The following is a 17987-nucleotide window of genomic DNA, read 5'->3' as shown; positions in this document are numbered from 1 at the left end:
TAAAGGAGTGTGTGGTGATATATTGTGTACCCTCATAAAATTTGCCTGAAGATCAGAGAACAGAACAAGCCACTAGATTAAACATAGAAGCCAGGCAGTGGTGGCACATACCTTTATCCTAGCACTCAGGACACAGAGATCCGTCTGGATCTCTGTGAATTCAAAGCCACCCTGGACTACATGAGGTTGACTCAGTCTAGGAGAGAAACAGAGCCAGACACTGGTGGCACACACCTTTAATCCCAGTACTTGGGAAGCAAGGTATATAAGGCATGAGGAGACAGGAACTAGAAGCCTTTTGGGCTGAGGAACCTCATTCAGCTAGAGGCCTATTGGCTGAGGCTTTTCAGAGGATTCGTGGGGTTTGGTGAGGTGACAGGTGGCTGTGGCTTGTTCCTTTGTCTCTCTGATCTTTCAGCATTTACCCCAATATCAGGCTCTGGGTTTTTTATTAAAACACCGATTTACGATTTGAGCAACAGGAGTGTACCATCACGCCTGGCTGGATCATAGTTTTTGTAATCTTTGTTTTAACAAGACATGAAAAATAATCTTTTATGAACAAATAAAGGTTTAATAGTCTCTTTACATTGAAATAATTTTTCATTATATCATTTATATTTGTCACAAACATTTTGACTACACACATGCATATATCTATCTTCATTATGTATTTCCTATCATTTGATTGGCTTTGAACCAATATAACATTAGCAGGGATCAATGTGGGGAACCGTGTTACCCCTCCCCCAAAGTAGATTCTTAATGCCGTTGGCACTTTTGATTTTAGGGGTTCAAGGTACTTTAACTTCCCTGAAGCATCCTTTTGATATCTCGGGTTGGAAAATGATGTTAAACTGTCATTATTGGCTTTGTTGGGGGGGAAACGGAAGTGCAAAGGTGACGTGGGTGCAGAGAGGTGACGGCAGTCATGGTGGATGTGGGTTTACCTCTGCATCCTACTTTGTGGAGTTTATTTGATACATCCCATACCAAAAGGTACAATGGTTTTGTTGACTTTAGTAACATCTCTTTGGAAGGATACTAACAGAACTCCATCGCTGCATCATTTCAGCACTGCAGTTATTTCCTGCAGTTCTTTATGCTAGTGAAAGAGCTCTGTAAATCACAGAGCCATTCTCCACTTTTGCATTAAAAATCACAATCAGCTGCTGTGACCCCAGGGAGACTGAAGTCAGGAGGAGGAACCCAGTGACAGATGGGCCTTCTGCTCAGCTGGGAATTCATGGCTGTACAGTGACCATTATCAACATGCTTCTAACGCCCCAGATTACAAAACTGTGCAGTTTGCTTCAGTGATCCCGCTTTTCCTCAGGATCTGAGAGCCAGTACCCACGATAAAAACCACCCAGTGGCCGCTTTCAGTCTTAAACTGCTTCCTTGCAAAAGGACCCAGGCCAAAAGAAAACCACCTGGAGGATAATTAATTTTCTTATATTCACATCATGGGAACTTGATTTGTAATTTATTTTGTGTGTGTATATGCACAAGTGTGCAGTTGCCTGTGAAGGCCAGAGGGGGGCATGGGATCCCCTGGAGCTGGAGTTAAAAGTGGTTGTGAGCAGCCCAGGAGGGGCTGGGCATTGAACTCAGACTCTTTAGTCTTCTTCACCAAAACCCTCTCTCTAGATCCCCTGGTTTGCGATTTAAATGCATGAGCGACACACACACACACACACACACACACACACACACACACACACGCACGCACGGAGGATTGTTTTTTACTTCCACAAGGCTGGATTACTCATGCACAAATACTTGGGAAGGATGGAGGGTCTACTGCCTGAACACATTTCAGACATTCTTATGCAGAAAGAGATATGTCAACTTTATTCATTCTTTCTGGAAATTCCTGGGCACCTTCTTTTTTTCTTTGGCCCCATGTCCTATTCACCTTTTCCATCTTTTCTAGACAGCTAATCATTTAACAATAAGAATGCCAAACCACAAAAGCTAGATTTCTTGAGATTTAGTGGCCAAGTATCTGTTACCCTGGCAAAAAACAAACAAACAAACAAAAAAGGTAGGAGGCAAGGCCACACCCTGAACTTAGTTCTCCAGGATCTATACAGGCTGGCAACCTTGCTTCTTGTTGTTGGGGGTGAGGCCTTCCTTCTTCTGAGAAAAATCGAGACACAGAATATTTCCAGAAAATAAAAGTCTCTCTACTCATTTCTTGCACTTCACTGCCCAGCTTTACACATCTGGCCTTTTCTGAAAGTGCTTAGAGGACACTGGCAAAACCATCACCGGACCACTGTAGGGCGGAGTGCAAAATAATGTAAAGGAGACAGCACCTTCGGAATTGTCATGAAAACCCTTAAATAGTCAGGATAGAAAGAAAAGGGAGAAAGTATCGAGAAGCACACTACAAAAGCAAGTGAAATATAAATACGGGGTGGGGTGGGGTACAGACCTCAGTAAGGTAGGTCACCAACGCTGGAAAGGGTGGGGGGAACTGAATGACACCGGGTGGTGGGAGTCAGGGGAGAGCGGCACAGGAGGAAGTGAGAGGTGGGCTCCACCACCAGCAGCCCGCACCTGTGATGAGGTGCGCAATGGCTAGCCACAACACATCTGTTGGGGAAAGCCACTGGTGCCCTGCGCCCAGGGCAAGCAGGTCATTCTGCGCATTGTCCGGATCCCCGGGTTCGGGGTGAGGCCTGCACCCCGCCCTGCTCCTGCACTGGCCGCGATGTCCCGTCCTTCGTCCTGGACGTGCCTTGCTCCTGCAGCCCTGCCCCCGTGGCGTGCGTGTCGGGGAAGCGCGGAGCCGTGCCCGCAAAGGAGTCTCTGCTCGCCACCGTCTCCTCCTGCACCGGGCGGCCCACCGGCTCCGGCTCCGGCTCCGGCTCCGCAGGGCCCGGGCCTTCCTGCGAGGTCTGGCTGACGTACACCACGATGATGTCGCCCTTGAAGTTCATCACCTGCCCGCTGGAGATGAACGTGGAATTGCTGTTTCCCGTCACGTTCCCTACAAGGGACAGAGCATAGAGAAGCTGCATCAGGGACTACAGCATGGCATTTGGAAAGCTTGGATCACCTTAGCGGGCCCCCTGTGGCAGCAGGGGCGCAGGAGGAAAAGTGAAGAGATGATAAGGATGCAAGCCTATGGGTCGTTCTTGTGTTTCATCTTCTCATACCTCACGGGGATCCCACACAACTCCAGACACGGGCAGGAGAACCCACCTGGATTCTGGAATCTAGGAATCGGTTGGAGATAAGCGGAAAGGAAGAGCAGGAAGAAAGCTTCTGGGGTGGGGATGGAATAGTAGCAGAGGAAAAGAGAGGAGAGGGAAGGGAAGGCAGAGGGAGGATGTCAGCAGGTCGGAGTACAGGCAGCACGGACCTATTCACTGGGGTAACTGAGGCATCGCCTTCACACCCCCGTCCAAACGGGTCTTGGTGTCTCAGCCCTGCAGGATGGCCACGGAGCTAGGTGGGGTCAGAGTTTAGTGGATGTTAACAAAGTTCAGTTTTTCCCCTCTAAAGGGGTAGGGGGCGCAGCAGTTCTATCATTCCTTGGTGGATAACTGGAAGTAATCAGTCTTAGATTAATAATAACTTCTGGCAAGCAGGAAGTCTAACAGACTCCAGGAACCTGTTTCCTTTTATTATTCTTTCATTTAAAGATCAAATTCCCAGAAATCTCCCAGGTGGAAAATAACTGCCCAAGCCCCCAGCATTCAGCATCACAAACAGAACCTTTTGGTCTGTTCAGGGGCCGTGAAAGTGGTCTCTCACCAGGTCTCCAGCACTCACCATTCACACCTATCTTCTGTTGTGAACCAGCTCAACAGTAATTATACAAATACGATGAAGTTTGCATCACCCTCCCGGAATGAAGTTTCCCTAAATTTAGAAGGTCTTTTTTAGACAGTGAGTATTGTGCTATGGGCAGCCAGGAAACTCATTTAGCGTAGCCTTCCTGCTGCAGGTGGGGTACCTCCTGAGAAGCCAGTGTGGAGGCACAGTGACAAGCCCATGGGAAGATAAAGATTTTAAATGTGAGCAACAAATCCAAAGACAGAAGGTCTGTGGTTCCTGCTGTTCACCCACAGGGTGAGTAGCTTTAGGAACTTATCCCCCCCCCACACACACACACACCACCACCACCAACAACAACAACAACAACAACAACACCAGGGAACCTAGCTCGTGTTTCTGCCCCCCCTGCTCACTCGGAAGTGCGCACCAAACAGACGTCATCGACGACTTTCTCTTGCACCTGTTGTCAGTCCTCTGTTTTTACCAGATAAACTCATGAGAGGAAAGTCAAGCAGGAAACCAAGGTAACACATACATGCCGTGAATGTTACACTCTAACTAAACGCACGCCATATGTATTTAATAAAATCGGTAATTGTGAGTTGCTTAGAAGTATGGTTTCCCTGGGCACAGTCATTCTACTGTTTTATTATGACATCATTTGCCGCTTTTGTTCTTCGCTGTGTTAAACCACAGAGGGCCTCTCTAGCTAGTGCAGGACTGATTTATAATTCTGGATTTAATCTCATCTCTTCTTTCTGCTCGTCATACGTCATACTTAGATTTATCTGGTGGTGTCATGGTACACGGGATTTATTTATCATTTATATGTTTATCTTTCAACAAATCAGTGCGATGAGGCCACGTTGTTTATTTCTCCTTTGTCAGGGTCTCAGTTCATCTGAGCTCAGTAAAAACCTGAGCTTTCTTGTGTCATCCCACACACACAAAAAGTGTAACACTTTGCATCTTGAGCATTTCACCTTAACAAATTTACCCTGACAGTAGTATCCTAAAAACCCTAATATACACTCTCGTGTTCTGTTTTTGTTTTCAGTGTGGAACTCAGTCGCTTTAGCTCACAGAACAATCATTTGCTTCATAGAATAATGAGTGTCATTCTTGGGAGGCATGGCTCAGGCAGAAGGAACAAACAAAGACCTTTTAAATTGCTGACAGTGAGTTAAAAAAAAAAGTTACCTAGAAAGAGAAAGAGATTATCAATGTTATTTGTCAGTTTTTGGGGGGGGTTTGTTTGTTTGTTTTAATCAAAGGTTATGGGCCAGCATGATGACTCAAGGTAAAAGCATTCTTCCAAGCCTGATGACCTGAGCTCAATCCTCAAATCCTGTGATGCAAGAATACCAAATTGCTCTGAGAATTGTCCTCTGATGTCCACATTTACACTGTAGCATGTGTGCATCCACCACATACATCACACACACACACACACACACACACACACAATACATAAAATAAAAATGTAAAGGAATGATTTATGACACAAACAATCTTTGATGAAGTTCACCAGGCAAACATTTGTGGGAATCAACTAGTACAGACTAAACTTAAAAAAAAAAATCCAGACTAAACTTAAAAAAAAAAAAAATCCGAGGGCTAGAGAGATGGCTCAGCAGTTAAGGGTACTGGCTGCTCTTCCAGAGGACCCAGGTTCAGTGCCAGCACCCACAGGCAGCTCACAACAGTCTGTAACCCCAGTTCCAAGGCTTCTGACACCCTCACATAGACATACATGCAGGTAAAAACATCAGTGAAAATAAAATAAAAATAATAATAATGAAGAGAAACTTTAAAGAATCTTACTGATTTGTCAGTACGTAAAAGGCAGAAGAATGCCACTGTGGACGCGTCACCTGCCAGGGCCACAAGCACAGAAGACTTTGCTGCCATCACCACCTTGAGATTCCTATTAATTTCTACACCAAGTATACTGCGTCTTTGTTCTTCAGTAGGCTCTGCTAATTATGTCAGTGGTCCCGAGATGCTGTGTGGTAAGATCACAGATGCTCTGATGTAGTATCGCTGTTTTAGGCAGTAACATCTAATAAGATGGCCATATTTCAATATTGCACAAGTGTTTGCCAATCTAATTTTCTCTATCAGTGAACCAGACACACAATAAGACAGTGGATTGTAGATATCGGTTGATAACCCCACTCTCTTATTCTCTGTCTGTCTTTCCCTGGGCTAGCCCTAAACTTTTTACACAGCTGAAGGTGCCCTTGAACTTCTGACCTTCCAGCCTCCATCCTGTGTGCTGAGTGGCAGGCTTGCTGTGGCCACAGGCATGTACCACTATGCCTGGTTTTAGAGCGCTGTGCACTCAACCCCGGCTTTGTGCAAGCCAGGCAAACACTGCCATCTGAACTATGTCTCCAGCCCATTGCTCTTAAAACACAGACCCTAAGATAAGTTTTCCTGACGTTTAAGCCTCTTGCCACTTGCTGGAAGACTCTCAGGAACTTTATGATGATGGAGAATTGAGTCTGCACCTCTGGGAATGGGTCTACACAGTGTGCCAATCAGATCTTCAATGTTTTGATACAATGTTTGGCTTAGTTTCTTTAAAGCAGTGAGAATGAAAGATTATTTCTGAAGCTCTGAGTTCAGACACCTAGAGTTAGTTCCCCCATTCTTGCCCAGCCCTCTCATCTACTTCAAAACCAATGGCAAGATATTTTTAGCAACTCATTCTTTGAATAGTACCAAAGCTTTCAATAGTTTTTATAGCAATAATCCTCTTGCCTATCAAACTTACTATTTTTTGAAAGCAAATATAACAGTTAGGTCCTAAAGTACAATGAGATCAGCTCACACTCGCAGTCCTGGGTTCTAGTAAGCATGGCCTTTCACTGGTGGGAGCAGGTGTGGTGTGTGACGTGGTGTGTTTGTGTTGTGATTGTGTACAGGTGTCTATACATGACTATGCGTGTGTGTGCACATAAAGGACAGGTTGATGCTGGGTTCCAATTGCCTTACTTTTCACATTGTTTTTGAAATGAGCTACCTCACTGAATGCAGACCTCATCGGTTCGGCCAGGCTGGCTTACCAATGAACTCCAGGGATCCTCTTGTTTCTCTCCCCTGCTGGCCGCTGCTGCACCCTGCGTTTACATGTGTGCTGGGGATCTGGACTCGGGTCCTCATCCCTGAGGAGGAAGTGCTTGCCAGGTGAACCGCCTCCCTCGCCCCTAAAGCCTGTGTTTCTCCAGAGGCCTGGTGCTTTTACAGAAGACTCACGAGTCCTCCAGGAATGCAAGCAAAGGGAGGCCTGTCCTTCCCCTTGCCTGCCTTTCTCCTCCGGGGCTTCCTTCTCACATCTACTTTAGGCTGAATGTATTTATAATGAAAGATGGTGGGAAGCATGTGAGAGAAAGAATCAATGTCAGGGAAAACAGAAGCTTCCAGAGACAACTGGAAGGAGAAAACTGTCCCAGGCCTGGTAGCTGTCACTTACTGCACACCCTATTCCTGCCTGTGGAAACTTCTGGACCTGGCTTGGCCTGGCCACTGCACCTAGCGGAGCCAGAGTAGCCATTCACCCAGACTTGTGTTTCCTCTTATTCTATGGAGCAGCAAGCCCTTTCCAAGCAGAGCAATCAAATAAAATCCCTGCCACGGGCACCGATTTCAGAGGTGATGGCTTGGCGCTCTAAGCTTCACCACTGGATTGTGGTTGCACTGCTTATTAGCTTCGTGATCCTGCATGAAGAACTTACTCCACAGGACTTCTGTAAGTAATTAAGATAATACATGCAAAGTCCTTAGTACACGGTAAAGAAAAGCCCTCTGTGTGCACACTGAATGTATGCATGGATAACATGTGGGTGGGTGCACATACGGAGGCCAGAGTCAAGTGCCTTCACACTCCACTTGATTTTATGAGACAGTATTTCTCACTGAGCCTGGAGCTCCCTGGTTGGACCGGCTGGACAGGGAGCTCCTAGGGTCCAGCTGTCTCCACGTACCAGCGTTAGGATTACAGTCATACACTGCCACACACGGCTTTTCAAGTGAGTGCTGGGATCCACTTGACACTAGTAATGAGTGTGTGTCACTGATGGGACTGTAAGCTTTAGGTGGTCTCACCGCTGTCTGAATGCGATGGAGCTGGTAAACAGTATTTGAAGGCTACTCAAAATTAGGACTTTAAAGCCTGAATGACGTGGGGAAGTTTTATTACATTTAAAATGGGTTAGTTGACTTAACACTAATTTAATGGGACTTGGCTAGATAAACATGCAGCTATCACGACAGTGTTAAAAACGGCACCAAAACAATGGGAATAATGAACAAATGATCAGCTTCCTCCTAATCAGAAAGATGTTTACACTGTACTAAATCCATGCTTTACACAGAAGGCTCTTTCTATATTTCCTTTTAGAAAATGGCTTTCTCAGGCAGAGAGAATAGGTTGGTTCTGAGAAAACACTTCCTGGCAGAATTTGCATTCTTAAGCAAGGGAATGCACTCCTTTCTTCTCAGAAGCATATTATGTTGTTTAAGATGTATATCATATGAATATTAAATCACAAGAGGCATGCCAGATAAGACTACCAAATTGTCATGGAGATTTCTCCATGACGAGAACTAAAAATAAACACAAATAACCTCAAACATTTTCTGTTTCACCCATATGCTCCTCATGCGGCTTTCCTTTTTATGGCAATGCAAGTTCTGGTTCAAGCATTTGGGAGAAATTGAGCATGTGATACACGGGAAGGAAGTAATGCATAACAGTTCCATTCTGAATCATGCTAAGAATTATTTAGAGGTCTTATGGAGCAAACGCTTCCCAAACGTGGCCTATTGGCTCAGAACAGAAGATAGCACTAAAGAAAAATATGAACAAGTTTTTCTTTTTTCCACTTTCATATGTGTGTGTAGTATGTATGTGTATATGCATGTATTTGTATGTATGTGAGCACATATATACAGGTATGGGTGGGTGTGCATGAGTACAGGGTACGTGGAGGCTCGAGGTTGAAGCTGAGTCTCTGAGAAGGGTGATTGAGAATATCACTCTTCCACCTCGCTCACCGAGGCAGAGACTCTCAGTCAAATCCAGCGCTTGCTTACATGGCTAGTCTTGCTTGCTTTGGGGATCCTCTGTCTTTGCTTTCTGGACCTGGAATTACAAGCAGACTTCCACGTGAACCTGGTGTTTATGTGGGTCTGGGGATCTGAACTCTGGTTCTCACACTTGTGCTGATGTGTTTTAACCACTGAGACATCTAACAAGACCAACTTTTTCATATATTTTGAAATAATGTGTTGACTTTTAATATTAATGAATGCCAAATATTAGTGGCAAGTAAATTATAAAATGCCAATTTTAACTTGAAGCGTCAGGGCCCAATAACTCCTTATTATCTACTTTATGGTACTTAGATCAAAGGGGAACTCAAGTTGGTGGCTGACATGTATTGACAGTGAGTGACATGAGAAACAGAGGGCTGTCCTTGACGCTGCAGGGAGGGAAAAGGAGCAAAATTTGAACAGGAAAACCTTTCCCCAGCCTTTCAGGATGGAAATGTCCTTCCTAAAGTGGCTCAGGGACGGGAATGAAGATGAGAAAGGCCTGCAGGTATCTTCCTCCTCCAGTGCCCTGGCACCTAGGACTCTGCTAGGGAGGGTCTGGACCAGTGGTTACAGCAGCTTGACTTTGGTCTGCTGTTTCTGGTTCTTCTACCTGGTGCAGGTAGAAGTGTCCAGGATGGTCGGGGCCAGTTCTTCAGTCCCCTTCTCCCCTCATTTCCAAGAGCAGACCATAGACATGGGTGGCTGAGAATCCATTGGTAAACATAGAAATGATAATTTCCTGTTCATGCGTTTATTTTGTCTAAACAAATGAGCATATAAATAGATGTTCATGGATTTACAGAGACCAAGCCACCTTTGGAGATACTCAAAAGCAGAAGGGTGAGAAACTTATGAAAATTCCTAATGACTGCTTGTGGCTGCTGGCAATGTTAACCCTCACTGTTACCTTGACAGGAGAATTGCCTAGGACTCCAGACCACATCTCTGGATGTATTGGTGGAAGCATCTCCAGAGTGGATTAACTGAGAGTGAAAGGTCCTGAATGTGGGTAGCACCAACTCACAGTAGTGGGCAGGGCAGATGGAATAGATCGGAAAGGGAGAGAACCATCAAGCTGTGGTCATGTGACACAAACTGATCCACCCCGCCACACTTCCCCAACATGCCAGACTGAGCCATGAGCCAAACCTTCCCTCCTCTGAGCTGCTTCTGTCAGGTATTTGCATAGAAACATGAAAGACAACTAATGCATTGCTGACGGGTTGCTTGCTGATAAAGGCTGTGATAGTTATCTAGGATTCTAGAATCACAGATTCAGCAGCCAGGCTGCAGAAGGACTTCACTTCTGAAATGATAGGTTCTTCTTACATTCCTTATCATCAGTCCATTCTTATTTTCAAAGCTCCAGACAGTCCCTAAAGGTTTGGTAGAAAAGAACATGGTACTGAAGTTTATCAAGAAGTGTTGGTGTCCTGTAAACAAGCAATCCGTTCCAGCTCAGCAATGGTTGAATGAAATGGATGATTTTGGAAGCTGAAGCCAAGTGACAGGTCAGCAGAAGACACAGTAAACACAGCAGCTGTTATCTTTTCTCTAGAATATCAACTCACTAGCAGGACAGTGAAAATTCTCCTAACTCCCTGTAGGAAGGTGTGTTGTCTGGACAAGATGGCCCCCATAGGCTTAGATGTTTAAATGCCTGATTCCCAGTTAGTGGAACTATTTAGGAAGGATTAGGAGGTGTGGCTTTCTTGAAGGAGGCGTGTCACTGGGAGTGGGCTTTGAGGTTTCAAAAGCCCAAGCCAGGCCCAGCCTCTCTCTTGCTCTATTTCTGCCTCCTGCTTGTAGATCAGGATGCAAGCTCTCAGTTTCTGCTCTGGCATCGTGCCTGCTTGCTACCATGCTGATTATGGACTAACTCTGAAACCGTAAGCAAATCACCAATTAAATGCTTCCTTGTATGAGTTGCCTTGGTCAAGGTGTCTCATCACAGCACTAGAACAGTGACTAAGAGAGAAGCTGGTACCAGGGACTGAGGTATTGCCATGATGGGCCTGACCATGCTATTTAGAGGGTTGGTAACACTTGGAACTTTGGACTAAAAACTTGATTGAATGCTGTAACTGGGCTTAATGGGCTGTCCTAGTAGGAACGTGGAGACAGTGGAGAGCAAATATAGAGGCCCAACTGAAGAGGTTTCAGATGATAACAACATTAGTGGCTAGGCTACAGACTATTCTTGTTGTATTGTAGCAAGGAATGTGGATGCTTTATGCCCTTGTCCTAAAAGTCTGCTGGAGACAAACTGGAAGAGCCTTAGGCTAATGTCATTAGCAGTGGAGCTTTCGAGACGGCCTAGTATTGACTGTGTCGTGTGGTTATTAACAGTCACTCTTATGCAAATCTATAATGAAAAAGAGCAAGCAAGGCAAAAAGAAATACAAAACATACAGTTTGAAAAGAAAAAAAGAACCAGGAAATGTAATGTAACGATGGATCCCAGTCTTGTACTCAAGGAAATGAGAAGTTTAAAAGAAAGGCCAGATGCTTAGTAGAATAAATGGAGTGGTACACTCAGGGCAAGACCCCACCCAGCTAGGCTTGTGAAAAGAACAGACCTACGGAGTTATTTGTTCCTAAAGAGCTACAACAAAGAAGATTCTGTACAAAAACAACTTAAGGATAGGGCAGTTTCCAGCTCCAGTAAGCAGCTAAACTTGGCCATTGCAGCCACACAGTTGTGGAATTAAGAGTACAGGTGTAAAGGGTCATGGAATCTTCCTCCATGCTTACATAGGCCATGTGGCAGGGGAGACCCTAAGTGGGGACCAAAGAGGCCACTGTGTGAAGCTGTGAAGGTGAACTCTGGATTGCATTGGAGATCCGTGGGATATCTGCCAAGGAGAGCTGCATGGAGGGTGGTGAACCAGCCCCAGAAAAAGGGGGTATTGCAGTCAGCAAAGCCGGAAAGAGTGGGAGAACCAGAGCACAAACGCTTTGACATCAGACATGGAGCTCCAATATGTGGAGTTTGCCCTGCCGGGTTTCAGTCTTGCTTTGGTCCAGTATGTCCTCAATATGACTTCTTTTCCTCTGTTGGAAGTATGTGACTTATTTTTTTTTTTGCTCTTATGGGGGGGGCGTGTTACAATTAAGAGGTCATCTTGAGTCTCAGAAGAAACTTTGCCCCCCCTTTTTTTCTGAGACAGGGTTTTTCTGTGTAGCCCTAGCAGACCAGGCTGGCCTCAAACTTAGAAAGATCGGCCTGACTCTGCCTCCCAAGTGCTGGGATTAAAGGCGTGTGCCAACACCACCCAGTGAGACTCTGGACCTTTAAACAGGAATGAGACTGTGAAAGACCTCAGGGACTTTGAAGTTTGACCTAACACACTTTGCATTATGACAGGGATACAAGCCTATGGGGACCAGGAAGTGTAGTGTGGGGGTTTGAATAATAATGGCCCCAGAAGCTCATATATTTGAATGTTTGGTTCCCATTTGGTGGATTGTTTAGGAAGAATTGGAGATGTCGCCTTGCCGGCGATGGTGTGGCCTTGTCCAAGGAGAAATGTCACTAGGGGTGGGCTTTGAGGTTCTAAAAGCCCGTGCCAGGCCCAGCCTCTGCCTCCTGCCTATAGATCAGCTCTCAGATGCTGCTCCAGTATCTGCCTGCTTCTGCCATGCTTCTCGCCATGATTATGGAAACTCTGGAACTGTAGCAAGCCCCCAATCAAACACTTCCTTTTATAAAGTGCCTTGGTCACAGTGTCTCTTCGCAGCGATGAACTAGAAATTAAGATTGTTACCAATGGGATTGTAACCAAGGTAACCATCATGAGACCAGAATTAAGCATCACTTAAGAATTAAGGCCTGGTTGTTTAGTCACAGTGTAAAGCATGCTTCCCTTTCACTGGTCTCTGCTACTAATTCTTACTGCTCGTTAAGAGGCAGAGCATGACTAGAGTAGACTTAACAACCAGGAGTATTTTTCAGGTTGCCTCTCTTTGTGGAGCTCTTGGAACAGCTATTCCTGTTTTGTGAAAGGCTGGCAACACATGCTGAAGACTGGCTCAGCAGGAAGAGTCACTTGCTGCCAGCCAGAGGTTGATCCCCAAGACTCACACAGTGGAAGGAGAGAACAGACTGCCAAAAGCTGACTTCTATCTACACAAGAGTCATGGTGCATGGGCACACACTTGCACGCACGTGTGTGTGTGTGTGTGTGTGTGTGTGTGTGTGTGTGTGTGTGTGTGTGTGTGCGCGCGCGCGCGCGCGCGCGCGCGCGCGCGCACACACACACACTAAATAAAATTAGTTTTTTTAAAAAAAAAGATGGCATGGTACTCTTTCCTCCAGAAGTCCCCAGTTACCATCATTTCTTCAGATACCACTTGATTTGGCTATCAGGTTAAGTAAACAGAATAACAGCCTGGTATAAAATCTAAAGTCCCAGGGGAAGAGGCTGCCTCCTTTAAGTGCTGAGAGCACGATGCCTTGAAGGAGGATGGGCACAGGTCCCCAAGCGTCATCACCCACTTTCACACACATTTTAGAGTATGAATGATGACAGTTTGAAAAGGCTAAGAATTATCACTTTGACCATAAGGACTGTTTGTGTAGAAGTAATTATGGACAGAATGGGATGGCCTTAAAAATCAATCTGGCTGCTGCATCTCCTCAGGCGAGAATTAATTTGGCCTGCTAGTGGTGATGAGCTGGCTGGCTCTGCTGGTGTTCTGCATGGCTAAGCATCAGACATGGAAACAGCAGTGTCAACTTTTTGCAAATTAACACTGTCTGTTGATGACACGTGACAGTCTTTTCCTCTATGCCTAGCTGTTCAATACTCAAGGAGTATGTCGCAGATACACATGACTATTGTTTTTGCTCTGATAGGAGGACAAAGTTTGGTTTGGGGCTTCCAAATTCTTTCTTCCTCCATGCCCCACACCATGCACACATTTTCTTTAAAGCTCTAGAAGAGTCTTGAAGAGGAAAACCAGGTCAGTTCTCTCAGAACGTCTCCTCTCCTTCAATCTGACAGCTGAGATTCAGTGTTTTTACAGCAGACCACACCTCGGAGGCAGGAAGGCACACTGTTCTACCAGTCAAGCCAGGAACCTATATTACCAGGTGGCCAAACAGCCTGGCTTCAGGGTTCAATCCGGCCACCTCCAAGCTGTAAAATGCAGATGCTAGCACCACTTGGAGGCCCAACCAAGAGCCAGGAAAGAAAGGCACCTCTGGTGAGGGTACCCCACATGGGCTTGGTTTCCTGAGTCCATCTCTTCCACCCTCCCTCCCTCCCCTCCCTCCCTCCCTCCCTCCCTCCCTCCCCTCCCTCCCTCCCTCCCTCCCTCCCTCCCTTCTTCCCTTCGAGCAGGGGGATTCTGAGAAGCCTCTGAAGTGGTACATATCCATCTATTCATTTTTTCTTCTGGAGAATGTTTACAGCTTCCAAAAGAATCGCAGTGAACTGCCTGCCTCTGACCAGGCTACTAATACCCAGAGGACATCCTCACTATCAGTTGTTAAGTCCTCTATACTACATGGTTTTTTAACAGATGGTGTTCTACCCTCAGGCAAGAAAAAAGTCACAATATTATCACTGGTGGGCTGTTTGTGTTCAGCAATGTTGCAGCAATAAATCTCTATAATGATGCTAAATTGTAAATTATCATCTGGGTTTTATAAACAAATTAAATGTGGTGGTTATAAAAGGGGCTGTTCTTATAAAGTAACAAAAGACACTTTTACTGCATCACCAACTTGCTACTTAAATAAATAATTAGGGAGCAACTAAACAGTTCTCTTTGTCCTGAGATTTAGAAGCCTGGGTTTCTCTTACCCACCCCTCCCCAAATACGAGGGAACACCATGATTCAGTCACTCCTAAAATGACTGTTGACTTTGTCTTTCAGGGTTTGGTCCTGTGGTTGGAGTGCTAACCGCAAACCCAACCCTGAGAAGCCTGAAGGCGGAGGGCTCAGGCTTGCCTAAGGCAGCAGCAGCCTCCCTGGGGGATGACGTCATGACAACAGCCAGCACAGTGCACAACGCAAAGCACAGCGAGGACCTAAAGCCCCTGTAAAGACGCTTAGCAAGGGGCCGGACATTTGCTCCCTCGGTAATGCTCGGCCAACACACAGGAAGCCCCAGCAAACCGTGTGACGTCCTACACTTGTGAGTCCAGTATTAGGGAGATGGAACAGAAGGAGAAGGACTGCAAAGTCATCCTAGCCATGCATAGTGAGTTTGGGGCCAGCCTGGGCTACAAGAGACCCTGTGTCAATTAGCAGACAAAGGAGTTGGGCTGTGTCTCTCCTGTTGGTTTTCTGTTCTCCGGAAAATTGTGAAACACGCCTCTGAAACCTTTACCCAAGATGGCCCTTCTGCTGAAAAGCAGGAGCCCAGGAAGGTTTACTTACCAGACGCAGGTGGCTGCTCACTGGGGGAATTCCCAGACCCTGAGGCTCCCCTCTCGGAGCTTGGAAGCTCCTGGGGCTGCTCTCCCGCCTCGGCCACACTGGCGGCTGCTTCGCCCGGAAGGCCCATGCTGTAGGCACTCTGGGGCAATGGTCCACATTTCAGAGAACCCATAAGGGGCTCGTGGTCCTCCCCAGGAGTGTTCCCACAGCCTGCGTAGCCATCTGTTGAGTTGGAGCTGGCCACCCAGGGCAGGCAACTGTCACCCTCTATTTCTTTTTTCAAGTACTTTTCAGAGGACAAAGGAGTACAATCAGTCCTGCATGGAGGCTCAACGAAGCTGCAGCCTTCAGAGTCAACGGTGCTCTCGGTCCCTGTGAAACACTGGCTTAAACTGTCATTCTCCCCCACTTCCAGGGGCTCCTGGAAAGGGGGTGCGGATCTGCTTCCGGGCTGGATCAGGAGCAGGGAACCATCAGGCAGCTGTGAGGGCCGGTCTGTGTACTCATCCTCTGTGGGAACCTTCCTTGAGAGGTCCCCCTGGGTCTCAACTTCGCTGACCAATGTGAACATCCTGGCATCTCCACCCTCTGCACAGGACCCGCCTGCTGCACACACAGGCCTAGGACCATCTTCCGGATAGCACATGTTTTCTGGAAGCATCTTCTCCTCCAGAGACATCAGTAAGCCACCTTCACACACTTCCCGTTGACTGGGGGTGGCACAGCAGTCACCTGAGGACTCCTGGGGATGTGAATTCAGAATATCCAGAGTTATTACAACATGGTTGCCTGACCACTGCTGAAAAGTGTTGATATGAACGGTTTCCACCTTGACAAGTACCATACTCTATGCTGTTTAAAATTACAGAGTGTGAGAGTAGTCTAGAAAGGACGCAAACAGAAATGACTGGATCTCTACTGAGATGAATAGTATCTGCACACTAGACAAGTGAAAAGATAATCCAAGTAACACCTGAACACATCTGCTGTGGGATGTTCTGTATGGCAAATGTGTTGCTCTGATTGGTTAGTAAATAAAACACTGATTGGCCAGTAGTCAGGCAGGAGAAAGTATAGGCGGGACAAGGAGGAGAAGAATTCTGGGAAGTGGAAGGCTGAGTCAGAGACACGGCCAGCCGCCACCATGACCAGCAGCATGTGAAGATGCCGGTAAGCCACGAGCCACGTGGCAAGGTATAGATTTATAGAAATGGGTTAATTTAAGATATAAGAACAGTTAGCAAGAAGTCTGCCACGGCCATACAGTTTTTAAGCAATATAAGTCTCTGTGTTTACTTGGTTGGGTCTGAGCAGCTGTGGGACTGGCAGGTGAGAGAGATTTGTCCTGACTGTGGGCCAGGCAGGAAAACTCTAGCTACACACATCTGTCTGTAACAAAACAATGACAACATGCCCAGGTGCCGGATTCCAGTCAGTGGCTCGGTTTGTGGCGTGGTTTAGTTCTGCGTGTTCTTCAATTCAGCGAACAAGCAAGCTTATCAGGATGAAAGGACTCTGGTGTAACGCTGGGAAGGGAAGATCCAAGCAGGAAAAGGGAGAGAGTGTTGGCATTCTGGCCCTCCCACTGGGGACCTGCCCTGCATCCTGATGTAAATCCTCCTTTAAGGAAAAAAAAGCCTCCCTTGTCTTCCTCTCCCGCTTCCTCCCTTCCTCATCATGAGGTGTACACACCTCTGCTTTCCCTCCCTCTCTTTCTTCTTCTCTCCCTCTTTCCCTTTCTCACCCTTTCTCTCTCTCTCTATTATAATAAACTTCCACGTGGATGCCGTGCCTGGGGTGTGAGTGACTTTCCACCATGTCACGCCACCCACCCAAGGGTCTGCATGGAGTGTTCCCCTCTCCCGCCCTCCCTTACCCACCAGGGCACCTCGGCCCAACTCGCCAAGACCTCCCACACACCGTATCGTTACAGAGATGAGAGCGGATCCTGTGGAATTGGAGCTGAATTACAGAAACCAGTCTAATGTCTGCAGTTGATGTATTTTATACTTATAACAGATAAAGGACAAACTAGAATAATTAGCATTTTAATATCAAATGTGGATTGGAAAATGGTTAAGTCACTGTTCAGTTTTTGTTGTTTAGTTTTGGACTTTTGAGACAGGGTCTTTTGTAACTGAGGCTGGCCTTATTGGGGAGTACAGGATGACTCTGAACTTCTGATCCTCCTGCCCCTACCTCCCAGGAGCCTGGATTACAGACAAGTTTATTCTCTGCTGTGGTCAGCTCAGAGTTTTGAGCCTGCTGGCCTAGCACTTCACTTTTTCAACTGAGCTACACGCTCAGTCATTTATTTACTTACTTCAGAGGAGAGAGTGAGCGGAACATGAGCATTCATTGCTTTCTTCTTTTTAAAAAGATTTGTTAAATCTGAGTCTAGTTGTCCTAACTGGCCAGAAAAGGGCATGGGATCCCTTTGAGCTACAGTTGCAGGCTGTAACCACTGTGGTTGTGAGCTGCCTAGCATGAGTGCTGAGAACTGAACTCAGGCCCTCTGGAAGAGAAGGACGTGCTCTAAACCACTGAGCCATTGCTCCAGTCTGTTTCGGTTTTGTTATTTTTTCATTTTGGTAAATTTACTGTTTGACAAAGACTATTTATTCTTAAGGAATGTACATTTAGATATTTAGAAACAGAGGAATATAGCATCTCCATTACCTCTAAAGTGATTCCACACACAC

The 17987-nt window shown here is 46.3% G+C and overlaps 1 protein-coding gene across 3 annotated transcripts in view; it reads right to left on the bottom strand.

The window, feature by feature from the left end:
- Positions 1-551: 551 nt before the first annotated feature.
- Positions 552-17987, bottom strand: part of Tnfrsf11a (TNF receptor superfamily member 11a) — a 69029-nt gene continuing 51593 nt past the window's right edge. For all 3 annotated transcript variants that reach the window (XM_076547196.1, XM_042257904.2, XM_076547195.1), the window contains exons 9-10: positions 15286-16027; positions 552-2998 (exon numbers count right to left, since the gene is read on the bottom strand). In XM_076547196.1, the coding sequence (XP_076403311.1) occupies positions 2646-2998; positions 15286-16027 (1095 nt within the window). In that variant the 3' untranslated portion in view covers positions 552-2645. The remainder of the gene's footprint in view (positions 2999-15285; positions 16028-17987) is intronic.

Source organism: Peromyscus maniculatus, chromosome 11 (genome assembly GCF_049852395.1).
Source record: "Peromyscus maniculatus bairdii isolate BWxNUB_F1_BW_parent chromosome 11, HU_Pman_BW_mat_3.1, whole genome shotgun sequence".
Taxonomy (NCBI): Eukaryota; Metazoa; Chordata; class Mammalia; order Rodentia; family Cricetidae; genus Peromyscus; species Peromyscus maniculatus.
Note: the sequence above shows the minus strand (reverse complement) of the source record. Positions and strands in the feature narration are given on the sequence as shown.